A 27,995-nucleotide genomic window follows, 5' to 3' on the forward strand; every position below is an offset into this window, starting at 1 on the left:
ACCAAAGCCTCAACACCTGTAGTCATATGGAAATCCATAACACCACAATCCCAATTTTCATAAAGCAGCCTGGGCCCCCCAGTTCTCCAGCAGCTGACAGCAATTTAGGAAATCATGTTCCCCCCATGCTTTCATGTCTTTTTTTGGACATCCCCCTGTTTTGAAATAAAAGGACCAGCAACCCAGAGTCAAGCCATGCATTTCCAGCCTGAGGCTGAGAAAAACAGCTTTTGCAGCTCCTTGCTCCTTTCCAAACCTGTTGCTGAATGCTCATCCACCCCCTTGCTGGCAGCAGTGCTGGAGCTCAGCCCTCACACCTTGCTGCATGTGGGAGGGCAAATTCTCCCTCCCCAGCTCTCCCAGTGATGAATCTTCTCTCCAGTGCCACTATGGAGATGCTGGGCAGAGTCCCAGCTCCAAGTCACAGTCCCCTTCCCCCTCTCCCTCTGTGCTCCAGGTGTCTCTGCAGAAAATTAACAACTTCTTTTATTTAGTAACTAGTTGCTTGCCTCCTTTTTCCTTATTAAAATTCATCTGCCAAGACATTTGCCAAAGAGCAGAGATGCCCAACCCAGGTGGCTCCACAACACCCCATGAGCAGCACCCTTCCCCCCGTGGCCTGTGCCACCTTGCTCTATGCCATTTACAACCATTTTGTAAAAATAACTGATCTTGCCACTTTTACAGCTTGTGCTGTTCATTCTTCATTAAATACACCTCTCCTTGGAAAAACCATTTACTCTAGCAGGAACACAACCGTTTATTACTGGCACAGGCAGCAGCCCATAATGTTGACAAATGCTATAATGATTGGTAAAACACTTACTGGCAGAGCAGGCTTTGGGCTTAATTTCTAACATGCTGACAGCACAAGGTGATAAATATTATATTTATTTGCACTTGAGCAATAACAGCACAACACAAGTAGCCTATCCGTGCCCAGGTAATGTCAGCTGCAGATTAAGGACACTTCAGATCACACACCACCTTCCAATTTCTTACATCTTTAGCCTGGGCCAAGCTTCAAAGGAGGTGGTGGAAATTCTCAGCATTGCTTTCCCACATGCTACGGGCAGTGAAACCCAGGGAGGTGGGGAACTTAAGTGAGTCTCCACATTTTTTCAGTGAACAAAATGATTCCCCCAAGCCAGGACTGTTCAGGGGAGCACACTGACTGTGAGGAGGAAAGTTCCTTATTTTAAGGTATGAGCTTCTGGCTAACAGCAAGCCAGGAAGAGGTGTGACTGCTCCTGTGGCACACCAGGGGAAAGGATCCAACTCTGCAGTGTTTGGATGAAATTGGGACCTCGAGCCTGGGCATCCACTGAGCAGGTGAACACCATCAGTAGAGCCATGGAACACTCCAGATTGAGCTGCTGTTATACCCCTTCCACTCTTGGGCCAAACATTTCTTGTTTGGCATAATCTCGTCATACAACATGAGGTCTGAAAGTGACTTTTCTAAATTTAGCTAAAAAAAAATTTTTAAGTTTCTCATTTTGCTGTTGCCTGTAATCTGATCACCACAGTGGTACATTCAAACATATCCTTCTGGGTTTATCAAGGCCACAGACTACATATGCCCAGTGAAATTATCCCTTCCCAGAGTCAAATACACCCTCTCCCTCCTGGCAGGGTATGGGAAGGGGAGGAAAACCATGTGGGGCAAGGTCCATCCCTGCACCCAACTTGGCTGCTCCTTCTTCTAATGGGACAGAAGAGTTATTTCTAGGTAAGTCAAGGAGAAAACCCACCTGGATTCATATTTTATGGATGCCTGCAGAGGTAGTTACACAAAAAGATATTTCAGATGAAGGTCCAAAATTGCATAAGCCCAAAATATTGCTGTAAAGGAAAACATATTTCCTCATGCAACACTGGCTCCCAACAGGGAGTTATCTTTTCATGGGTAATTCATAACAGGTCTGCATTCCAGCAGCAGGCAGCAAACAAATGACTCTGTCATTTCCCCCCCAACATTTTAGTAATATGATAAATAAGTTCAGAGTATTTTCGAGGATCTCTCAAGCTGCTTTTCACTCTAAGTCTTCACCCCGGGCAGTTAGCAGAGATACACAGATCAGGGAATAGCTCAAGTTGGAAGGGACTCATAGGGATCATACATTGGTAGGGAATGTCTTCTTCCACATTTACATCATAACTCAGACTGAGCAGCAGCCATTGCAAGGCTGAGAACCTGAGCCTAGGGAATTTGGCTGCAGCCTTGAGCACCTGTGGCAAAGAGGACCAGGATACTGCTATGGATGACTAGAAGAAGGGGGTACACAGGGAAAGGAAGGCAGCCACTTCTTCATCCCCTCTCTGTTTTTCCTGGGTCAGTCTTGGAGTTCAGAGAAGCAGAAAATAACAGCAGCAACCAAACATTATGAAAAGCCAGAGCCCAAGAGGAGCAGAGCTATGTTTTCCTGAGATGACTGGAAATTAGTTTTCTGGCAGTTTAAATATTGTATTCTGCTTACTGACTGTCAGTAAATTTACAAATAGTTGGCAGCTTGTCTTATGACCAGAACCCAAAGGAATCTTGACTGTAGCAATTTAATGGCCTGTTCCTATCAGCAACAGCAGCAACGTTTAAAATACTTCTCATTGCTGTGAATTTATCTTTAAAAAAGCCCAACAGCAGGAGAGATGCTGGTTTTACATTCTTTACCCTGCTGAGGCCTCATATTAGATCATTATTCATTCCACACACCCCCAGTCACCTCTCCAAACCTTTGAATTTTCTTCATTCCAGCAGCTAGGACTGCAAACTTTTTGATGAATATAGACATCTCCTGGCTTATTATAAAAAAAAAAATCCCTCTCTCCTTAACAAAGGCTTTATCCAATATTTAAGCTCTGATGAGTCAGCGATGCTGCTACACCAGAAGCACTCAGGCAGGACATTCTCTTAAGGTTTCCAAATTCTTTGTTTGGTGTCAGGACAGAAAATACTCAGATAAAACCTTTAAGAGAGACTTGTGTTGTGAGCACTTCCAGGGCCTGCAGTACTCCAGACTCTCATTTACCAACCTTGGACCACTCAGCATGGTTTTCCTGCAAAAAATACTGCAGCTCCCACCCAAGAGGTGGTAGCTTAGTGCCTCATGTGTTAACACTGTCCCCCTTTCCCATCCCTCACAAGTGAAGCAGCACAGGGATGAACCCAAACTCACAGAGCTCCAAAACTTCTCCACTGCCCACAGCCAGAGATGTGCAGGCACAGCCAGGATGCTCTGGGCCACATTTTCCCATCAGCATCCACACAGGAAAGACATGAGCACCACCCTGAAAATTTTCACCCATAACACTGATAAACTGGATAATTTTACAGTCCTGTCCAAGCTACTCAGTGAGCCAACACCAAAGACATTTTGCCAGCACTTGCACCTATGCAAGGGAAGCATCCCAATGCACACTGCAGATACATGAAGCAGGACTTGGTGAAATATTTCCTTTACCATAGTTTTCTCCTTCTCAACTTGCTAACCATAAATTTTTGAAACTTTGCCCTAAAGACCACCCTAGACAGGCTAAGATATGGAGTTCACTGCAAAGTAATAAATCTACAGGAAGGGCCACAGCTAGTTAAACTAATCAAGAGACTGTACAGGGTGAATTGAGTGTGGGAAATGCATCAAAAAGGAAATGGTATCAAAATAAATTCAGGATACCCGTCTAGGAATGTGAACTGTTGCTTTCCATGCAATTATAGAGGAGACAAATCATAGCTCTGGCTAAAAATGTAAACATCTCTATAAGCAAGAGGGAAGGGAAAGCAGGGTATCCAAACTAAAAGGCTCTCACACCATTAAATGTAATCACCAAGCAACTATTAGCCAGGCTGAAAAGAAGATGAAAGGATAATGGAGGAAGATATGGGCTGGCAATTACAGTGGAAGTGAAGTAAGTGAAATAGTCCATATTTATTATTGTTTTTATAAACTTCCACAGATATTAGTAGCTGGATCATACCAAGAGGGAGGAAGGGAGGAAAAAAAATAACCAGATGGCTGGTGCTAGCCTCAGGTTCTTCAAATAGTCTTTCTCCACAAACCCAGAGATAAGGAATGCCTTATCCCAACAGGACAGCACATCTGGGCACACAAATCATCCAACAGTGGGAGATTTCTGTTTATACTAACAGGGTCCTTTTGAACCAACTTATAAACAGGAGCAATAGCATCAGGAGATTTTGATAGCAAAAATGCCAGCAAATGCTTTTGTTTTCATTGCCAACAGTGAAAACAAGAGTTGCTTTTCCTAGATCTAGGTTTGAAGGGTTTTGCCATTTCCATGAGCAAAGCTTGAAGTCTGCTGCTATCATCATCATCATCACTTCACAGGCACAGAAGAAGACTTGGTGAGACCATCCTGGAAGACCAGGCCTGGAGCCCCCCTCCCACCAGTTTCCCCCCAGCTCCTGCCCACAACAGAAGAGTTCCTCAGGATTTCACACTGCTGCTTCCCAGCCTAAAAACATGAGGTCAACAAGTCCACTGACTTCAAGAAAAATATTCAAGATACCCTATCTTGCTGCCTCTGAGAAAACAGAAATAATGCTTGTTTTTAAAGCATTGCATCCTCACTGGCACTAAATAAATATTTAGTATTTATATCACACAGATGCAGCCAAGATGAGACATGCTGGACAGCTGCATGCTACAAAGCACTGTTAGACAACTACTTGCAGCAGATAGTGGAGCACCCATCATTAATCCTATTCCTTCTTAAAGCTGCTTACTAAACCCAGCTGTATATCTGTGTCAACAATACTTTTCTTACCAACAAGAACATCTCTAGAATTCACAGATAATGTGCCAGCTGACAGCATTCTAGCTGTAAAACACAGTAGAGTAGGGTTCATTCTTAAACACAAGAAATGTGTTTTACCACAGCTACCTTCTGTTACAAAAAAACAAAACAAAACAAAAAAACCCCACCAAAAAAACCAACCCTATTACAATTTTTAAAAACAAAAAAACCTGCATTTGAAACATTTGGCAAAGAACCCTAAAGAGATGTGGCTGAGCAGAGGTTCTCCTCCATTCCTGCTATGCCAGAAAACCCAGCACCAAGGGGGATTAGTGCTCAGATAAAAACATCTCAAAGACAAAGAAGGAGCTCTCTAGGACCAGACTTGCCATCTTTGCTACATGCTGGTGACAGCCTGGGATGACAAACCCACAAACCCTCAGCTGCCCTCACAGCATCACACCACTGTTCCATATTTCCCCTTTCAAGCAGCAATACAGAGGAGCCATTAACTAAATAGCCTGCAGAAAATGCTGGTGACATTTGTTACTCTTTTTTGACATTTGCTATTCTGAGCTGAATAGCAAGTGACAGCTATAAATAAAACAAAGTAATAATGGGATAAGCAAATGTAAACTAGATAAAACGCTAGGAATACAGTTACTTAGGTATGGCACATGCTCTGGGGGTGTGCAGTCAGCCCTGGACTCAGGAATCACTGCATCTCTTCTGCAGCAGCACTGGCAAAACCATAAAAGACATTCAACAATATCCCATTACAAAGGATATTGCTTTCCCACAATGATGCTTGTCCAGGGCACAACAAGCAAACACAGACAATGAAGACATCAGCAGATGATGTTTGAAAGACAGAGCTGAAACCTGGGGGAAGAGTAAAATTGGATTTTTATCACTCAACAATCTGGACTCTGTTACAGACCATTTATTAGTGGCACAGAAATAGATCTGGTTTGGACACATTGTATTCTTAGACAGAACAGGTTCAAGCTTTAAGAAGAAATCAAATGACCCAGTAATGTCATGACTGCATTGCTTCATTGAGCAATGGCAACAAGGCAACCCAGCAGCCAAACCACTTCGTGTCACAGTGACCCAGTGTCCACCCTGTACCCACACACAGACACCCAGCTCTTCAGACACCTGCAACTCAGACACTGAGATTTCTTCTTTGCCCTCCCAGCATCAGTCTCTTTCCTTAAATGCCTACTGCCACTTCTCAGGAGACCTTAGGAGTACCTAGAAAATGCATTTGCATTTTCCTGCTATAGTACATATCGTGCCAATTTGAAAAAAAGATGTTTTAGTTATTGTCTGATTTAAAAAGAAAGGAAAAAAATCAGAAAGAAAAAGGCAGATCCCCAGGGACACTCCCCCCCAAAAATGAGCCTAGTTATTCTGTTACATTTGGCAATTGGTAGAATTCACAACAGCACATATGGTAATAAACACATTTAGTTTAAAACCAGCTAGAAATAGGTTTAATTAATATGTCCTGATTTAGAATTCACAAGTCATTTTCAAGCAATAGGACCAGACCTTAATTCTTGTACACTGCCACCTTCAGATTCCACCAAAAGTCACAGTTTTGGAAGTAATCTCAGGAATAAGGGAACTTGGTACTGTTTTGGCCAGGCAGGAAACAGGGTGTAGCTTAACTACTAAACAAATGATTCTTTGCAACAATAAGAAATGAAATTAAGTCTTTCTGGAATCCCACTGCAGCCCTGGCAAGAGGCCTCAGGCTCAGCTGCCAGATGAACTGCATGCAGCAAACCAGATTAACCAGAATAAAACCTGATCAGCTACTGAATTAGGAGTATACTCCAAATAAACAAGAGCTTCTTTTCAGCTTTTATATGAATATTACAGTCATGTGCATTTTTCATGTGCATTAGTTTTGGCATAACTAATTCCATTTTCTTTTAATAACTTATGGGGGGCTTTCTCTTTGAGCAGCAATCTGTGGAGATAAAGAACGACCTCCTTTCAGAAGATCAAAGATGTATTTGCACATAAAAAGCTGAAGAGAACTGGACTCAAGAGTCTGCAGATACCCGTGGTATACCAAGAACAAATAAAAAGCTTCTGACACTAACTCTGCATCACCAAACCCATAAATCCTGCAGGAAGCACTGGGGGCAGATGGCCTCTGAAATCACAGGTTCTCCATCTCCTGGCAAAGGACTGCAGGGCTGGGATTGAAACACAAAAACCTTCTGCCAAACAAACACAGAGGCAATAAATGGTGATGGCAAAGCAGAGACAGATAAACCTTTGAATCTGTTGGTCGAGAAAATTGGTATCTCCAAGAGCAGGAGTAGATCTGTTTGCTGCAGACCATAGCACTCCTGGGAATGGGGAACAGGAGGGGCAGAAACCATGGGAAGAGGGCTCTGATCCAGGCTAAGTGATACCACCATCAAAAAAAGCCCAAAAAACCCGAAGGGATGTTTAATCACTAGCAACACACAAGTTAAGGAGAACTCTACTGACCTGGCTTTATGGAAAGGGAGCCAGGCACCCGAGGGCTGCAGCAATATTTGCCTTTTGCTTCATCCTCACCTGGGCCAGCAAAGGTGTGAGGGTCCCCAGGGTGCCAAGGGGACAGGCAGACACCAGCCCTGACACCAGGTCCTCTCTGAAGACTCCATATCCTCCAAGCCTGATGACACAGGACAGGGATGGACTTGGCAGAGCAAGGTTAACAGTTGGACCAGATCATCTCAAAGGTCTTTTCCAAGTAAAACAACTCCAGGATTCTCTAGACTCAGCAGAGCAGGTGGAGGTGTGCTGAGTCCCATCAATACTGAGCTGAATGAAGAAGTGGAGGGGGGGAGGGAGTAAATAAATACCAAGTCATTGCTGAAAAACAAAACACTTTCAGTAAATCCCCACATAAACAATCAAATCTGGGCATTTGGGCCTTTTAAATCTGTTTCTACATCTAAGCACTAAAAGCCATGACTAAGTTCTGACTCCCTCATCCAACTATATGCACCTTCTCCACACTTTTAGTGACAAAGTGATACAGATAGGGACAAACACAGCACTTCCATTAAGCCACAATTTATCAAGCATCACTCCACAAGCCTTTAGTATTCACGGGCAGGTGCTTCCTTCATGAGCTGCAACCACACCATCATTTACCCAAAATTACTTTCAAACCAGGCTGCAGCACAAATAAGTCTGTGATTAAGTAAATGCTCACACAGAAAACCAGAAGAGCCTTAGTATGAATCCTATGTCTGACACAGAAGCTTAACGAGAAAAATCTTTTCTTAAGCACCTTGTCAGTAATCCTACAAAATTTGGGCACTATCCCTATGTTAAAGTACAAATGTGGCTGCAGGTTTATAACATTTCCCAGCGTTACCCAGCTGTAAAACAAGGGATTCATTTCACAGTCAGAACTGGATGAAATTCAAAGAGAGAGGTTATTAAAACCTGAAAGCCTCTAAATATTTCTCCTCTTCAGCGAGCAAGTAAGTGCTTTCTTTTTTGTTGAATGCATGTAACAAAAAAATCCATTTAGTCTTTAAAAAAAAAAATATATTATTCCTCACCACTGACATTTTTCATTAAAAAGGAAAAAAATATTAAATATACAGTCCTGAAGTATTTCACTTTGGGATTTTTTTTGCCAGGAGGTCACTGCTTACTGTGAAATCTTTTCTGTGGAGACTTCAGTTTCTGAGCATCTGCTCTTCTTCCCTTCCCTCCCTACACCAAGTTAGCTGTGGGGAACACACACAGAGCTGGCAACCCAGAAGTGCTCATTAAATCACTCTGTTAATTCACCAGGTGACACCGAGATGGGACCAGAACAATGATTCAATATGGCACTGCAGTCACTCAGAGAAATTAGACTTTTGCACATCCAGGTCTCATCCCTCTACCAGTATTTATAGGTAACAGATTCATATGGATTTATAGCCTCGAGGGACCCTGAGATGATCTATTCCCATCTCCCCACATAACACAGGCCACATCGTATCAATCAACTCTTCCCTGACTTCTGCTCCAACTACAGCATTTCCCTATAAATCAGTCCTTGACTTAACACCTTCCATGACAGGGAACCCACTGGGTAACCATTGATAAATTGCTTCAGTGGTTAATTATCCATCCTCTCTTAAAAAAGTGTACTATGTTTCCTGACAATGTATTACTTGGAAAATTACAACTGAGTTTTAATAAAACAGCCTTTATTCTGTAGCTATTGAAAAACAGACTAATAAGAATATAATCTCCCATTTTTATGTACTTGAACAAAAAAAGAAAGACATAAAAGGAGGTACATACTGTACAGAAAAGATAAGGAAAAGATGTTTAAAAAGACCTCCTAGAAGAGATAGTGACATGGCCCAGACCACTGCTCCAGATGTACCAGCTGACTGTGAAATAAGATTATTTTAATATACTCTATGTAAGTGACCTAAGAGTTAGCAAAGATTCTAAATCCATGGACAGAAACTCTGAGAATTAAGACCCCCACAATGCCCTTGGTCTTTAAAAATCATCCTCCTGTTGGGGTAACAACACATGGGCAACAAGCACCCTCCATCCTCATAAGGAACGGGGCCTCCTGGCCAGGAGAACCCCAGCTGGAGGTCTTTATCTGCTCAGAGAACTTTCACATCCATCTTCTTGTCTCAGCAAAGCCCAGAAGCAGCAGGTAATCAGGGTTTTCTCCCCTGTGTACTTGCTCATGCAGTTTGACATGAGCAGGTCCATGAGGTGCCTGGGATGCACCAGAGAGTGGTTAAAGCTCTCTGATAGTGACAGAGTGATTGCCTCCAAATCCCTTGGCAGAAAAACTCATTTGCTAGGAGACACACATCCATAAAAAAAAAAAAAAAAAAAAAAAAATCTATTACAACTGGTGTAAAGCTTTACTTTATATATTTAAAACCCCTCTCACAAGGCCACACAGACACTGCAAGAGCTCTGCTTTACCATAAAAGCCAAGTTGGGCTGCCCAGGCTCATCCTGCCAGAAATGGGTATGAATTTTGCCAAGCTTCCAGTCTAATGATTCATATTAAGTCAGGTTGAACTAATGAGGCAACTTTTGCTGTGATGAAAGCATGGGTAGAATCTCTCTGTTTTGGCTTCTCTTACACAGTATCTCGGGGAGGAAAGGGTTACAAGTTCACTTTTCTGCACATGTCAAACGTTTGAAGACATAAACCAAGCCACACAAGTGTAAGCTCCTTCTGACGCACATAAAACACACATCATACTTAACCTTGGCAAATAAAAAAGATTGGGCCCGAGCCAATATTTTTAAGAGTTTCAGGATCAAACTCTTTAGTGCACTGCCCAGGTCATTTATTATACTAATTTTTTTCAAAAGCAGGAGGGGATAAAGAAAAAAACTTGGCTATTTTAAACCATACTGATAGCCCTGCAACGTGCAACAGCTCACATCCCTGCTGCAACCATTCCTTCTCAATAATGGGAATTTCAGTTCAGCCTAGGCTTATTTTTTTAAAAAGGGTGAGGTCTGGGACACCACCTCTGTCATCAGCCTGAGCCAAATTCCTCAAGGAGATGGAAATGAGATGTCCCTCCTCCAGAGGTGACAGCATGCCACTTCACAGCACCTCAGTGCTGGTTTCACCCATGGTTCACCCACAGGCCACTGTGGTCCTGGCCATGGAACATCACTATCCAAGATATTCAGCACCACCCCAGTGCTCCCAGGACCAGAGAGTTCACAGCAAGCAATGCATCAACATGGGACTGGGAGACCACAGCAGAAATGAAGCTTTTCATAATTCCTAAGGCACAGTTTTGTGGCATAGATTTGGGCTATACTGTTTGAAAGCCAGGTTGTTGGAGATGACCTGGAAACTTGGGAATTTTCCAGACCACAAACACAGTCACACGCTTTGCAAGGGAACAGGAAGACTTAAGTAGTGAAGACACTTAAGCAGCTCATCTGTAAAAGCTGATGGACAGACTTAAATAAATAAAGGAAGGTAAAGGGGAGAAAAGTGCTTCATACCTGATAAACTTGAATAGCAGTAGTAGCTGAAATTAAACAAAGAATCCCCTTAGTTTCAATATCTCCTCCAATCTGCAGTCCAAACAGCTGCCAATCAGCACACATTTAAATGGATTTGCTAAGACTGGCTTAGGGAGACAGTTTTGTGCCCTGGGCACATTGATGTAAATTCCACAGCATGTGGGCAGAGACAGGCTGTGTCCCCCAGAACAGGCACACAAACTTCTCCCCTGTCACTGTGGACATCAACAAGAACTTCTGAATGCAAAGAGGCTCAGAGTCCTCTTACCTACCCAGCTTCAAAGCATTTGACAAAACTTACTTACAATAATCTCTCTGCAGACGGAAATTCATTTTTTTTTTTTTTTAGGAACGACTTATACATAACGAAGAACCTAATGGAGCAAAAGGAGTTACAGTTTAGAGGTGGCTCAGAGCTTCCACAGTTTTAAAGACACAAGTATACTTTTAAGTTATTAAAACCCCTATAAGAAGCAAACTGGCCTCTCTAAAAACCTGTCTTCAAAGCTTGGTATCATTTTTCAAGCCTAATGAAGAATCCAGGCATGATGAATGCTCTCCCAACTCAGAATCCCTGTGATTATCAAAGGAATTGCTCAATATAAAGTCACTGCAATAGTAAAACTCCAAGTGTGCTGTTAATATGCTGATACCAAAAAATAAGTAATTTATCTGGTGAACATCCCAAACTTTCTGCCTTCTTACTCAAGGCAGGAATATGAAAAAAAAAAAAGTAAAACTCAAAGCCAAATTTTGCTACACAGCTTTAAGCTGTCTATCAATTTCATCCTACCTAGTTTTTAAACCAAATGAAAGGCTCCAGATTTAGTGGCAGCCAATTAATGTTTTACTAATTCCAGAAAGAACAAACTCCTTACTAATCTCGTTAGGTTACAGAGCTGTAAAACATTCTGCATTGCTTTAAAGCAGAGAGATACCACTTCCCTGGCCCTGGGCAGGGATGGTGCAGCAGGCCAGGAGCAGGATGCTGAGGAGCTCATCACTTCCACCAGTGCTGCCCTGAGAGCACCAAGCATCCAAAATAAAGGTCGAGTGCATTAATGGTGTACATGGGGTGCAAGAGGCCAGAAACCCTGTGCTCACGCTGGTGCCTGTCAGTAATTAGCCCCTAGAAAGCAAGTGAGGTAAAAGGTTAATGAAATACAAGCTGAGGAAATAAAACAAGGATACAGATGACTGTGCTACAAGGCTCTGGGGCTGGCTATGCTGGCTGGAGCCCTTTTACCAGACAAAAAGCTGCAGAGATGTTCCTGGAGGTATGAAAACAAAGTGACATAAGGCTGGTTTTATCCCCCATGGAGGGGGTAAATATGTCCCTACAGGCACCACCACTTTATTCCCACTCAGTCCCTGCTGAGCTCCCTTCTGTCCTCCAACCAGGAATGAGATGGAGGTCTTACAAGGAAGATAACACGTATAGAAATTGGGCAACAAAAACTTAAGTGCCATAAGGTCACCCAGCAAGTACTCATTTTGGTTTTCCTTGAACGCAGGAGCAAAGTCACTGGTGTGTTGAGAGCAGAGACCTCAGAGGGGGGAGTCTCAAGCACTGTGGTCCCCCCCTTCTGGCCTGCACAAGCCTGGAACTTAGTTCTGGAAACCTTAATCCAACATCTCAGCTTCAAAACAGACTTACAGCAATATAAAAAAACCCTTAAATTGATGGGATACTCCAAGTTAGTACCTTTGTTTGGTACCCTTCCTATGGGCATCTTTATTGTCAGATCCATTACCATGCTTTATTGGGGCAGGTTTTGCAGGTGGTGTGTGGTCTGTTGGTCTGGTTTGTTTTCCTTAAAAGGACAACTAATTTTCTTGTGCACCAACTTTCCTGTGCTGCATTTATGACCATGGATTTCTCTAAAGAAATAGTGCACACAAGAAAGGGATTGACACAGCCCCTGAGTTTCAGGCATAAAGATGTGAACAAAGTGAGTTTTTCTAATCCAGTGGTTTGTATAAACTCCTAGCTTGATTTCATTGAATACAGATTCCACATCTAAAACCAACTCTTTATAGGGTTACCTAATCAGGGTGCCCTAAAGTACACAAAGTAAGAGGGAAAAAAAAAAAATAAAGGAAAAAAACCCACTGAAAACAAGAAAAGCTAAACAAGAAACCAAACACCAAAACCATCCATTGCAGAATTTAATAAATTTACTCACAAAGTGCCAGAAATAGATAAACAATCAAGGATCCTCTCACTGTACTGTAAGAACCATTTAAGGACATAAACTCAGGAATACCAATGCACAACAGAAGCTGCTGTTGGAGCAGTCACACGTGGTGGGTAGAAAAATGATCTGATATTTGGAATCCCTTTGAAAACTGGCATGCTAAGGCAACAGACTTAGGAAAATATGAATGCAACACAAGACTAAACCAAACAAAAAGCCTCATATAATTCACAGCAACTCCTCTGCCAGGACTTCACCAGGTGAATGAAATGAGCAGCCTGACAGTGAGCTAAAGGAATAAATAGCAAGCAGAAAGGAATTGTCAAGTGTATGAATACACAAAAAAAACTTGGCTTCATACTTGCTGCTGTTACCAATGCAATATGTTTACCCATTTCTCTATGGCATATGAAAATCAACTTGGTATGAAAACAAGTCACTGGAAGTCTTGGCAGATTAGTAAATGTCAGATCAAATTAGACCTTCTCTAGCCTACGCGGGGCCTGTACAAATTTATCAGAGTCTCACCAATTCTTTGATCCCTTGATACGAATAGGACAGAACAGCCCAAAGACAAAATGGCAGCAAAATCAGAAAACTAAAACTGTGCAGTTTTGGAGGGCTATTTATTGTCAGGATTTGTTTCACTGTTCACCACAGGTCACAGAGAGAGAGTTTGGTAATGCCACAGGAGATAGCAAAGGGGAGGGAAAGAGCAGCTTTCCTCAGAGGCCTTGCTGGGAAGACACCAAAAGGCAGCCTAAATCCTAGACTTGAAACCACCACTGTGTGTGCAAAGAAAGAAAGGAAAATAAGGAGAAGATCTAAAGAAAGAAAGGAAAAGAAGGAGAATATCTGCATCACAAAGGACATAACTAGGATGGAGGAATGAGACAACCCAAAATCTCCCTGACCTGTGCTGGCTCTCGCACCCTCTGCCAAGCACCGAGAGAACCTCATGGAGGAACAGCCCAGCACTTGCATTCCCAGCACCCTCACCTCACACCCATGGTGAAATTTTCACCATCTGCCACTGCTTCAGAAGTATTTACAGTTCTGTCTCTCTTGCTCACCTCACAATACCTGCTTGGCATTCCCCTTCCAGGGCTGGGTGCTCTCGCTGGCCTTGCCCCTGCTCCCACAGCATTGACCGAAACCCTTCCACCTCACAAACATTCTCTGTGCCTTCAGGAGCACTCTCCTGGGTCTTTGTTTGGGGCCATAAATGCTGACATTCTCCTCGGGGAGGGAGGGAATGGTTTGTGTTGCCCAATAAACCGACTGGGGGAGAGGGGGAACACACTCTGATATTTATCACCAGCCCTACAAATGAAAGTGTCCCCAGCCATCCCCATCCCATGGCCCCTCGGTGGTCTCCAGGAAATGCAGGTGCAGGCAATAAGGGAGAACAAGTTCTGGCTGAGTTCAATCAGGTATTTCAGGCTATGCTTAGCTCTGGGAAGCACGATTCCATCAGCCCTATCCTAGTGCCCATGGAAAAGCTGGTGCACACCTCTGCTCCTACACCGAGCCACCAGCAACAGGAGGCTGCGAATTTAGGAGCTCACATCCAGAGAGATCCTCCCTGGGACGATGTGTGCCCTCTGAGCCCTTCAATTAGGAACTTCCTCCATTTACATTGCATTGTATCAGAAGTTAATGACTCTCAGTTACATAAATACTCTTTAAAATCCTGGTACAATTAGTTCCAAAAAACACGGAAGTGCCCCAACAACTTGAATTCTCATTAAGAAGACAGAATTATAAACAAGAATCTTATTATTTACAACAGATACCAGAGCATGCACTGTTTATTAAAAAAACAATTGTTAGGTTTCTGTGAGGCAGGATCATCTTGTGCTTTTTATTTAAAGAACACAATAGTAAAGAGCACAGAACCATTACAGCACGGAAAGCAACTGTGCTTGGAGGGTTACTTTGGCTTTGTAAAGGGATATAAGGAATACAATAATGTTTTATTGTTATTCTTTCAAAATACACAAGTGAACAATATACTGCTTAAAAACAGTTTCTTGTAAACAACTTTGATAGAAAAAGAAAAAAAAAAACTTAAAAAATAGAGGGAATTTATATCCTGAAAGATAAGTTAATATTCTGGTTTGTTGATGTGAAATAGAATAAACTATTTATTAGAGTTCAAATCATTTTGGAACTATAACCACAATGGTCTATAAGTAAAGATCATGGCAAGGGAACAGAGCTGTAACATAAATATTTAGGATTTCAATACAGCAAAGAACACACACAACTTTTACATGGGGAGAGGGTGAGAGCACCGCACCCTTTCTGGCAGCCACCTAACAACCACCAGGGGAAGAATTTTACTCTTTTCAAAGCAAGAAATTGAAAAGTGTATTTGTTTAAAATAAAGTTACCCAACAGCTTTTCTCGGTAAGACTTGTAAACTTAATTTCCAAAAAGAGAAGCTGGAGGTAAAGCTGACCCTGGCACCAAGCATGCCCATGTATCACAAGCTGGGCTGACTGGGACCACCCTGCCCTGACATTCAGCAGCCCAGAAACTCAATTAGAAAGAAACCAAATTAACCCGAGCTCTCAAAATGGCTCCAAAGGATGGGCTGGAGAGAGGGAACAAACAAAGAGCCACCACAATGAGAATGGCAGCCACCCAACGGGGGCACCCTGAGAAACTCCTTCCAGGCTCCCTGACTCTCTTACCCAAGCCTCTTCCTTGCATCTTAGGGTGAAGAAAAAAACCAAAAACAACCTGCCCTGGGACACAGCTCCACCTCTCAGCCCCATGTTCAGCACTCCTTACCTGCCTGCTCCTCTCACTCTGTTTTGGAATCCCCAGCCTGGCACAAGCTGCTGGCACAGGTTATGGTTGCAAATCTCCATGGCTACGTACCTGGGTGGGGGACACCAAGCATGCTCCCAGGTCCTCCCCAGACAGGTTTCAGGGGGGGAAAAAAAAAAAACCAAAAACCACCAGAAACACTTCACTGAAAGCAGGTTAGAGAGATCCCAGCAGTAGATGAGCCTTATCCTGGATCCCTTTATAAGCATTTCAACTCACAAGGAGATAGAGAGCAAACTGCACACAGCTGTAGCTTGTTTTAGCAATTGGTTCTAAATCAACCCATACAAACAAAATCATCCTTTAGAAGAAAACACAGGAGATCTAAGTCCCTTTTCAGGTGCTGGCAAAACACACCTGAATGTTTGATTGTGCCTCAGTTTCCCATCTATAAGGAGCAGCTGTAGAGATCTGGCTTATTCATTCTTTTGCTTGCCTTGTCTTGCCTGCAGCACAGTTGGATGATGTTCAGCCTTTTACAAGGCATTTTTACAATACCTAAGACAACAAGGCCCTGACCTCTATTATAGCTGCTAAATAGTATCACATTGCTTGCATCACTGTAAACCCGGAACTTAGGCAAAAAAGGAAAAGCTCCCAAGAGACTGTCAAAAAGTCTCCTCCAGTACGCAAACACTGCCAGCAATATAACCAAAGCTGCTGGAGCCAAGATGTGAAATCTTATAGATCAGGAAGGGAAATGGGCAGAAGGATGAAAACAGCAAGCTGCTTTCCTGCAGCTGCAAGCCCACATTTGGTTCAAGGACTCCTTGCTTCCCTGGAGTCGAAGGTTGCCAGGAAACTTGCACCAGAATCTGATCCAATTTCCACAGAGCTTCCTTGTGCTTCCCGCACTCTGGTACAGAAACCAACATTTGGCTGGATGGCAGCTGCCCTCCCAGTTGGATGGTTCTCTGCCCATTTCATAGCAGGGTTCCCAGGACACATCCATGTCACACCTCAGGTGAAAATCCTAAATCAGCCAACTTCTTATAAATGTACTATTTATGCAGGACAATGGTGCCAATCTGGCCAGACAGCTGGGATGGAAACCAAGACTCCAGCGGCTGCCATCCCCACCGGCCTGCTGGGGCAGAGCTGCCACACTGAACTTGTACATCCAGCTACAAAAATATCTGCTTTTAGCACGTCTGCCTAGGAAATGATGCCATTTCCCTAGTCCTTCCCAGTCTGAAACTATGACCTTTTAACACAGGTGATCCTGCCCTCTCTTACTGTCTCTGCTGGTGCTGACAAGGGCTGCAATATCAAGCTGGCTCCATTTACTTTGAAATTTAGCAGAGGTTAAACTACTCAAATTGGGCAGCAGCAGGGTTGGCTGGAGGCTGATGGAGCTGAAGGTCACGCCTGAGCAGAAGGCACACCCAGGGGTTGGGGCCATGGTCATTGCTGGGATGCAATGGGGATGGAAGATCTGGTGGCACCAGGCAGGACCAAGTAGCCTCAGGCTTCAGCAAAAAGCAGGCACAGGCCAATGTCCAGCACTCAAAAACCATAAAACTCAAAAGACATTCAATGGAAATTGGGCCTTGCCTTACAAAGCCAACCTCTACCAGAATGACTTTGGCCTCCTACTGGTCCATACTGGACCAGTAGATGGAAAGGCCGTGTATGTGGACTCAAGAGCACTCAAAGCAAGCACCATCCTTTGAACTACAACTCTTGCCAAGCCTGAGTTTTCAGACTGTTAAGAGAGAAAGAATAGAGACAAATTGCCAAGAGTGGGGGAAAAGCAAAGAAAATTAAAAATAAATAAAAAAAAAAATTAAAAAAAAATAGAGCCAGACCTGAGCCACAAAATCATGTGGTCCTGTAGTTAAGGCCTCTTCTTTATAAGCTCTTGTTTTTCACAGCTTGTGAAAAACAAAATTGTGGCATAACTCTGAGCCACTGGACAAAACAGCCCATGCTGTGATGACAAAGCCACACAGAGCTGGTCAGGTATCACCTGAGCCAGGAAAATGAGGAACCTCCAAGCACTCTGCACTGCAAAGGTGGAACAGAGCATCTCTGGGCATCAAAACCTACAGCACTGACAGTGACAGCTTGGCTAAGGGAAAAATCCATGTGTCCCCAAAGAAGATACTTGCAGTTATCCAGGATTTGGCCTTTAAAACATTAGTCATTGCAGTGAACAAAGTTTTAGCAAGTGCAGAAGAAAAACTTCAAAATATAATGGTATGAGCTTGAACTAGGAGCTTTATAAAGGTCGTGTTCTTTAGTATCCCAGACTGCTGCAACCTACCTAACCCCAGTATACTCAGCTCTGAGCAAATACTGCACTGAACTTCTAAAAAACTTCAGTGCTGACAAGACTGATGATGTTCACACATATCTGATAGTTTTCTAAAAAAACTCCACTCTGGAGTCTAAAGAAAAAGTAGAAATGTGCACTTGTATTAAATAGTGGGCCTTTAGATCATCATGTTTGCCCAAGGAACATAATAAAATGAACCTCTACATTACAAAACTGGAAAAATCCTAGAGCTATAAGACCCTTCAACAGTTACCATTGCTTTAAATCTTGGAAGGAAGGGAGCACCAAATAAGATAAATCAATTTTTTTTTTTCAGATCATCTCCCAACTTAGATATTTATGTAGATTGTTGAGGTTTTTTCCCTCAGAAATTGATGCTGTGAATAATTCTGAGCAGTTAATAAATTCAAGGAAATTATGAGCTCTATACCATTAGTTCAACAATCTAAAACAAGGTGACATACACAGAATGAATTCCCAATTATTTCTTTAGTTCTTCCTGTCATCACAGAGTGCTCTGTCTTTAAAATAATAAGATATTAACACAATCTGGTGAGCTGTAAAAGCACAGGTAAAAGGGTCCATGTTCCACTTTAAGATCTTTTCCTTCAAAATCCTAATATATCCACTGAGCTTCCAAGCCTGATCCCCAGATTTTTGAGGCAAGACTCCCATTGAAAGGCCACTCAGCATTGCTTGCTGGTGTGCTTGCCAACTCTGAGCCACCTCAGGAACCAAATAACTTCAAAAATTAAGGAATAGTAATTAATTAATGAATACCTGCACCTTTCTACACCCATGGCAGGACCCAGCACCTTGAACACACTTCCAGGGAGGCGGCATCTACAACTTCTCTGCTCAACCTGTGCCAGTGCCTCACCACCTTCAGCAGGAAAGAATTCCAATGCAATTAATATCTCCTCTAAATCTGCCCTCTTTCAGTTTGACACCATCCCCCCTCACCCTATCACTCCATGCCCAGTTGCTGCTGCCCCAAGGGACAGCTGGATTCTTCTTCCCACTTGGAGCAGAAGGTGGCTCCAAGCACTCCCTGTCCTCACATCACCTCTTCATTAAAGCCATTCCTCCCTGCTGCCCCCTCCTTGCTGGAAACCTCCACGGGCTCCTTTGCAAAAAATCCTGTGCGTGCTTGGTGGAGCTCAGCAGGCTTGGAACACTCATCTTCTCATGCATATACATGGAAGCAAGTTTTATTCTAAACAGAAGTGGCAGCTTGTAATTTAAGGTTATATAATTTGACTGCTAGGCACAACAAAAATTACCTGTTTCCCACGTAAGCAGCAACTCTGCTTTAAAGCCACTTCAGCATCTCAAAGGGGACCAACTTCCGTGGTACAAGGAGTTGGGGTTCCCTCTGCTGCCAACCCCTCCTGCTGGGGCTCGCTCCCCAGCAACCCAGTTGTTATTTTTTATGGATGAAATTCCATAAATTTCATATTTCCATAATTCAATATTATGAATGAATATTATGAAATATGGAATATAATTCCATATTTCCATATTTCAAATTTCCATAAAACTCCCTCCTCCAACACCATCAGCCACTCTCTGAGGGTAAGAATTGTATTCAATGATTTCATTCACTGTCCGACTGCCCAGGGGGGCACAGCAAGGGAACAGGCAGAGGGGAGGGATCCAGAAAGCAGAATCCCACATGATCTTAAAAATATACAGAGCTTCTCATTTGCTTTGTAAAAATTCTTGGTCTTTATACGTGTGTCCGTGTGTTTATACATGCATATTTATGCACACATACACATGCACCCCTGTAAAATGCAATTTTGAATGAACAGTTTAGTGCTTTGTCACCAGCAGACCCAAGCAAAGCTCCAGCAGAGCCACATATTTGGTTGCAACTGGTGGGCTCACACAGAGCTGCTCCTCTCCTTGGGCAGGACTGGGACCTGTTGCACCCACGTTATATCTTTTCTTTGCTGAAAATCAAAGTTTTCCACTTCCAGGTACTGGACTCCAGTCTAAACTGGGCACACCACCTCATTCCAGCAGGAAGCATCCCTGCTGCATGGATCCAGAGCACGATGCACACAGCTTTATCTGCTTTATTTCTCAACCTTGCTGAATCTCTAGCATGTGTTTAGCTGTTATACATGGACCCCAGATCCATAATCCCACCCTCAGCAGCTGTTACATTCACTCTGGTATTTACACCAGATGTTACAGAAGGTAAAAAAAAACAACTGAGACTTCCACAACTGGGGCTGGGGGAGGTGAGGCAGAGCCCAATCCCTGCACCCAGCTGCAGCCAGGCTTGGACCATCAGCTGCAGATGCAGCAAGTGCCACATCATGGCACAGAGCAGCTTCAGGAAATCTCAAGTGTTACCACAGTGGCATTAAAAAGCTGTCAACTTCCTCTGAGTCAAGCAGCAGAGGCTGAAATTCAGTGTTTAAAGGATGATTAAATATAAGCAACTTAAATTATACATTCCAGTTGCTGGAACTGACATCATTTACAACACACCATCTATTCCCTGTTTCCTCTGACACTGATTATTATCCATGAAAAGATGAGCATTTTCCTACAGGCACTCAAGCACCAAGCTAGGGATTTATAAATTGGAGATAATTAAAAGGTTTTGAATTACAAATAGACTAAAAAAATTTACATTCCATAGGCCACCTGAGAACACTAAAGGAGTCAAAAAGGAACATTTTCTACCTGAAAACCTGCCTCTTCTCTATCAAGGCTTCTAACTGAAGCACAAGAAGCTTGGAGCTGTTTTTACAGTGGATTCACAATTAAACATTTGCTGAAGCAGTGGACAACCAGAGACAGACTCAGGACCTGTCATTAATTCTCCCATGTGGAGCTCTGTAAGCCAAATCTCTGTTAAGCTGACACAAAAAAATTGCCTGTGTCTCCTTGATAAATACACAGAGAGACTTGCAAGATGTTACCTTTCAGATTTCAAAGACAAGGAGCTGTAAAATCTTCTTGTCTGGCAATGATGGTGCTTTACCAGGAGCAAGGAAGGGTGGCTTGAGAGATCATCCAAGGCCACAAGAACAGGGAGAGTCCCTTCCCCATGCACCCAAAGCCTCTCCCAGAGGCTGGTTTGGTTGGTCCCAATTCCTGACAGACCTGAAACTGGGTCCACACTGTGGCTCTGCAGTCAGAAACCCCAACCCAGAGCACCTGAATAATTTTGCTTTTGCCACAGATAGAAGGTGCTCTGTTGGAGTGAGCAGCAGACTCTCAAGTTCAAAACCCTTTGAGACCATTAACCTCCTAAAATGGCTTGGAAATTAGCCTAATTTTAGCCTAGAGAACCAGGAGGATCCCATGAAGAGTCAGTGGGATTTCCCAGCATTTCTAACCCACAGAGTGAAGGCAGAGGGAGAGGAGAGGCAACACAAACAGCAGCAAATATCAACAGTGATTCATGACACAGTGAATAAACAGCACTCTAACAGTTTTTACAATTATAATTCAAACCCAAATAAACAAAAAAAGACAGTCCAGCACAACCAACAGGATGGCATTGATGGGAGAGGAGTGTGGGGACTCCATCACATTCATGTCTCGTAACATCCCAAATGAGCAGCTCCAGAAAGAAATAGAGAGAAGGAAAACTGTACAGGACAGCAGTGATTTCTTGTGGTCTGCATCTGTGCTTGAAGTTTCCATGACTACACTGAGAGTAGAATTTATATCCCAAAGCCATGCAATACCCTACAACACAGCTACTGGGTTTGACTGCCAGCCCCTGAAAGCATCTCTAGCAGCAGAAATAAAAAGTTCAGCTTGGGTTAATGTGGAATATAGGCTTGTGTGGTGGGTGGAGAGACAGAATGCAACTGAGTTGGGGGCAGAACTCACACCAACTCCAAGCACCACCACTCAACTTCTCTGCAAATCCTTCAGTGGAGCAGATTGATAGTTTCTTTTGCTCTTGCTCCATTACCCCCTGAGTGACGAACTCTCTACCAATCCACATCTTGAACATATTTTTCAGGCAAAACCCATATTTTCCCTCCGCGGGTACTAAAAACTGATCATCCTCCTTCTTACAGAAATATTTTATGCATCAGAAAACATAACTGCCTGGACACAGGCCTGTATTCCCAAATACAATGCCTCCAGCTTTCCCTCTCTGGCCTCATCTGCACAGCTCACCTCCAGACTGCAAGCAGGACCACTCTGCTCCTGTCCTGCACCCCCAGCACCCTCAGTGCAGCAGGAAGCAATTATCAGCCTTGTCTTAGGCACAGAGCTCCTGTAACCATGGCTCAGGGAGAGATTTGACTCCGTTCCTCAGACCTTGGGAAGCTGTTGATGCATCAGAGCTGGTGATCCACAACAGCTCCCATCACCAGGTACCACTCTGCACTGCTGCTCCTCTTCCATTCCAGCATTTGGGTCCTGGTCCCTCCAGAGCTGCCACCACCACCCTCTTCTTCCCCACACCTCATCATGGTGGTGCCCAACCAGTTTCACTGTTGACTAAGATGACCTCAAATTCTCCTCCTTAGGCACATAAGGAGCCCCTCTCATGCACTAAGAGGTTATCCCATTAAAGAGAGAAGTTGGACAAAATTAGTCTATTTTTTTTTCCACTTTATAACTCAGACTTTCTTTTGGACCCCATTTGCCTCCTTCTCTCTGCTGTTCTCAAATTCCTCTGAAACTTCCTTGAGGAATCGAGGTCAGGTTGTTAGATTATTTATTTTCTGGGTCTTTCCTTCCCCTCCCATTCCAGGTCTGGTGTGTGCTTTGCTCTGCTCCTCTTCCCTCTCCACCACATCCCTGGGCAACACCAATTCCTATCACCAATGGTTCACAGCTTGCTGAGACAGGTTTTCCTCAAGTCATCTAGAGTAATTTCACCAAGCCCAGATGACATGAGCAGTGAATAAATCTCCTTCTCTATTCACACTCTCTTACCACCCCTATTTGCAAAAGCCACACGTCTGTGTATGTAATTTGCATTACAGTTTTGTGAGGAATGAGGCACAAGAAGCACACAGCACATCCCCTCTTGGGATTCCCCCATCCCTCCAGCCTTGCTCTGCTCCTCTCTGGCCCTCCTCACACATTTCACTTTCTTTGTTGTTGTTTTTCAGAAACTTCTCCCCCCAGTTTGTAAGCCTTCAAATAAATAATTTTTCCACTAGAGGGCACAAAGACAATTTTCTCCTAAATAGATACTGATGGTAGAAGGATTAATAACATAATCTCACAGAAGGTATCTCAAATGCCAAGAAATAAACACTTAAATAAATTGAGATGTAGTTCCAACTCTCCAGGTACTGTAACACCACCAAACAGCTCTAACATGTAGATATTGAAAAATGTAGAAATCCAAATATGCTACTCTAACAAGGTCTCCTCTACAACACTAAGCATTTTATCCAGTGATTTCTACACTGCCCACAACTTCTCATTAGGCAGAGACCACAGTAATAACACAGCACAGGAGACAGAAAACACATCCTAGTATTTTCTAAGTTCTGCTTATCCAAATTAAGCTTCAAGCCCCTGAACTCTTTCACCCTTTTGTTTCCCATATAAAAAGAAGTTTTCTACCAGCAAAGACCTTCTGTTTGCAGATACTTTTAGATCATGATAAGTCACCTCCTGACCTGGCCTGGGTAAACTAAAGAGACTTCAGCCTTTAAGGGTCTTCTATACAAGCCAGCTTTTCCAGCTTTAAAGCTTGTCTTGTAAACTTCTTACAGGTTGAATCTATAACTAGGACACCCTATTAACCATTTTCTTACCGAGGAACGGTGCTGGTAAGAAATGCAGAATGGTAAGAAATGTATAATGGTAAGAAATCTATAAACTCCATGGGAAATCAACAAAGCCAAACACCTGGTGACACAAACCCAATGAGTGGGGCAGTAACAGCAAGGTCAGAGCACTGTATCAAGGTCCTGGAGCAGGTCCAAAGGAGGCAACTGGGCTGGTGAAGGGACTCGAGCACAGATCCTATGAGGAGAGCCTGAGGGAGCTGGGGCTGTTCAGCCTGGAGAAGAGGAGGCTCAGGGGAGACCTCATCACTCTCTACAACTCCCTGAAAGGAGGCTGTAGGCAGGTGGGGGTTGGGCTCTTTTCCCAGGCAACCCTCAGCAAGACAAGAGGGCACAAGAGGTCTCAAGTTGTGCCGGGGGAGGTTTAGGTTCGACATTAGAAAGAATTTCTTTACAGAGAGGGTGATCAGACATTGGAATGGGCTGCCCAGGGAAGGGGTGGATTCTCCATCCCTGGAGATATTTCAAAAGAGCCTGGATGTGGCACTCAGTGCCATGGGCTGGGAACTGCAGCGGTAGTGGATCAAGGGTTGGACTTGATGATCTCTGAGGTCCCTTCCAACCCAGCCAATTCTATGATTCTATGATTATGAACCTTGAGAGCATCGTGGGCCTCAAGGTTCCCCAGCACTCCCCACCAACAACTCCAGGTACAGCAAGCCCCCCATGGACCTACCTTGCCGACTTCTGTAATCCTGACAAGTTGCTCTTTCAGGGCTGAGGCAGAGGAGATGTGCCAGTGCCTGGTAGCCCACTCGTGTGCGGGTGCCCACCCGTACACCCACTCTCCCCTCCATCACCGCCCGTCCAGTCCCGCCACGCACAGGCTCTCCTCCAGCCTCCAAGGCACTGAGGTTTGCTTTCTGCCTCCTGCTGCTTGGGGGTTTCCACTTACTGGAAGGTTTGGCCTGAGAGGAGCCAGCCCGGAGAGTTTTGCTAATGGGAGAAGAGAGACAATAGGGCTCTGCAGGTGCTTCCTCCCATTTAAAGTGTTTACTTGTGCAGCTTAACAAAGTGACGCTGTTGTGAATTAAGAGCTGCATGATGGTCTGCAGAGTTCAAAAGGTAGCACGTAACAAAAGGAACCCCAAAATACTGATTATTATTAAATGAAGCGCTGCAGATTAAGCCGTTGTGGTTTTCCTTTTTTTTTTTTCCTTTTTTTTTTTTTTTTTTTTCTTTTTTTTCCTTTTTAACGCCACTTCCTTCGCCAATGCCAAGGAAGAGGGGTTTTTCCAACCGTACAATAAAAGCAGTTTCCAATGGGAAATGATACACACTATATCAAACCAAAACAAAAAAAAGAACAACACAAAGGCAACCATTTATCAGTTTATCTCCCCTGCCTATGCAGAGGCTCCTTGTGGCATGGAAATGACAACTTTGTCAGCTGCTAGGGAAGGCTGAATTCAACACCGTTGTAACTGCAAAAGCTCTGAGAAAAACCAAAAAGATCCAAGAGAGAAGGTAGGGTATAGCTAAGCCACAACATGGAGCTATGGAAAACATCAGTCTGAAAGAGGAACAAAGGTCTATTTGTTTTATGAGATAAAGCAAGCACTTCAGCTGTATACCACAGTAAACCATTTGGCTTAGGACCAAGAAAGAGAATAAATTATAAAAATGAAAAAAAACCCCACCACACTCACAAAAAAAAACCAAAAACCAAAACCCACACAACCACAGCCCCCCCCCCCAAGCATCTGATTCTGATTTTGTTGTCCTAAGCTTACATTACATGAATCAAGATGTTTACTATAGGCGCCAGGCACTCAGATCCATGGTTGGACCTTGTACATAGGAAGTATCAGATGTGCTGAACATCTTGCAGTTCCCTCTGCAGCCAAGGAAAGCTCAAAATGTACTCAGCACTTTAGAGTAAAACAACAACAACAATTGTCAATGCACTTTTCCTGGTATCTGGACAAAATCAGAAACTCAACTTTATAGATGCTGATCTGTGAAAATCCCATCCCTTTTGTGCAACACCACCTTTTAACTGTGCAAGAACTTTCAGAGAAAATATCCTCATATTCAAGACCCTGCCACTGAAGTCACTACCTCATTTTCACAGAGAACCACACCACAAAATGCCAGATAAGCTGAAACCAACAGCACACACATCCTCACTCAGCCCCATTCTCTTGATATCAAACCAAATAGAACTGAGTCCTGCCTGAGTACCATGTTATTTTGCCCAGTCTCCCACTTGCTGCTGCTTTAGATGTCCATCCACTGATTTTCCTTTCTGGCTCAGACTGAACAGGATGGGGCTCTTCACTCTCTACTATCATCTTCTGTGAGATCTGATTGCTGAGAGAACAGCAGATCCAAATTCCTTCATACTTTAACATCAGCAAGCCTAGAAATGTCAATTAAAATCGTTCCCTCCATCACTCCTGTCACAGACCTGTGCTAGGAAGTGCTGCCCCCACTGATGCAAGTGACACAGTAATGCCACGGCTTAAAAATTATTAATTAATAATTTTAAAATTGCCTTCAGGCAGCTTGGCAACGCTATGTCCAGCTTACTGGACTTTTTTTTTTCTTTTTTTAGAAATAACCTAAGAGCATAGGCAGGTGTGTGCCTAAAGACAGCTGCAGCACCTCCAGAACTCAGTTGCTGACAAAGTTTGGACCAAACCTGTTTTACCTGTGCTGAAACAGCCTGTCAGCACTCTCAGCCCCCCCACACCCACTCTCCTCATTTGAAACAGTATTAGCAAACAGCAGATGGGCTTCATAACCTCCCAAACCATGGTGCTTGTTCTGCAAACAAATCTCTGGCAGGCAGAGGCTAAATGAGCATCTACAGCCATCTCTAAGCTCCCCACAATTAATGAAGACAAAGTAGCCTGGCACAATGTGTTCTCAGGCAGGAATTCCACCCCAGGGTAATTTCTGGGCAGTCTCTGCCCCAAATGGCTCAGCACCACCACAGGAAACCCATCCTGAACTGCTCCATCACCCCCTCCAGCAGCACTGCAGAGCAGGACCAAGGTGGCAGCCAGGAATACAGTACTCCTGTCTCTTTTTTACTGTTGGTTTTAGTGTTCAATCTTTCTGGACACAAGCAACCCATGTTTTATGGTTATGGTTCTCTAATGCTGCAGGAAGTTCCTAAAGGGCTGTAAGATGCCATTGCTTTGGAGAAGATCCCACTGAAAAAAAAATTTAATGCACATTAAATTGCAGGATCAGAAAGTAAACAGGTGAAAGTCACTTCATTTACCAGTGGAGGCTTATGGATGCTCAGAGCCACTGAGATTTACTGTGTACTGCCTTCAGCAGGTGGAAGGACAGAGAAAGGAGAGAAGAATTTCTGGCTGTAAAATGTCTTAAGTGTAAAATCCCAAATGAGTTTTTACAAGATTGTTACTTGTACTTGCTCCGAGGCTGCAAGAAGAGGGATACCTGGGGCCCAAGCCATTACTAAGGTCCCCAAAACCCTCCAGGACAAGTGATAGAAGCCCAGGGCTTGGCCCCTCCCCAGGCATCCAGTGTGCAAAGTCCCACACAGCCAGTGGGACAATGGTATAGGGTGGAACCAACTGGGAAGAACATTGGGAAGCATTTTTCCATAGCTCTCAGCATGATGAAAGAGGACATGTCCTGACAAATAACAACTATAAGAAAACTCCTCTGTAGGGAAGCACACTTCACAAAATCCTCAGCTTTTTTTTTTTTTTTTTGGTTGTAAATGACTGAGAATAGAAGAAATTATTCAACCCCGAGGGACTGCAGCCTGAAATACCCGAATCCTGCAAGCAGCAGTGCACAGAAATTGGAAATGAACACAACTGGAGTCGATAAGGAGAACAAATTCAAGGTTTTCATTGTGGCAAATGAAGCTTTCAAACAGATCAGTAGTAAAACGATGTTCTAAACTTTGTTGCATTACTTTTACGATTCCTCTCAGCAGCATGCAACAAAACATATCTGAGCTGTAATCAATTTCTTACAGCCTTATATAAACATTATAGGAATTTCATCCCCTGTAATACTTCTTGCTCTCAAGGCTGCAATAAATAAGTCACTTGCAACCCTGCTGTCGCTTTGTCTCCTACCTCGTTTTTATTT

At 43.5% G+C, this 27,995-nt stretch overlaps 1 protein-coding gene across 30 annotated transcripts in view; it reads right to left on the bottom strand.

The window, feature by feature from the left end:
* The window catches only part of MAGI1 (membrane associated guanylate kinase, WW and PDZ domain containing 1), a 328,716-nt gene that overhangs the window by 257,616 nt on the left and 43,105 nt on the right, over window positions 1-27,995 (bottom strand). For 15 of the 30 annotated variants that reach the window (XM_071756220.1, XM_071756231.1, XM_071756223.1 and 12 more), the window contains exon 1: window positions 24,592-24,973. The exons of the other annotated variants lie outside the window; for them this stretch is intronic. In XM_071756220.1, coding sequence (XP_071612321.1) covers window positions 24,592-24,958 — 367 coding nt within the window. In that variant the 5' untranslated portion in view covers window positions 24,959-24,973. Of the gene's footprint in view, window positions 1-24,591; window positions 24,974-27,995 lie in introns of those variants that run through there. 30 annotated transcript variants of the gene reach the window in all.

Source organism: Heliangelus exortis, chromosome 12 (genome assembly GCF_036169615.1).
Source record: "Heliangelus exortis chromosome 12, bHelExo1.hap1, whole genome shotgun sequence".
NCBI lineage: Eukaryota > Metazoa > Chordata > Aves > Apodiformes > Trochilidae > Heliangelus > Heliangelus exortis.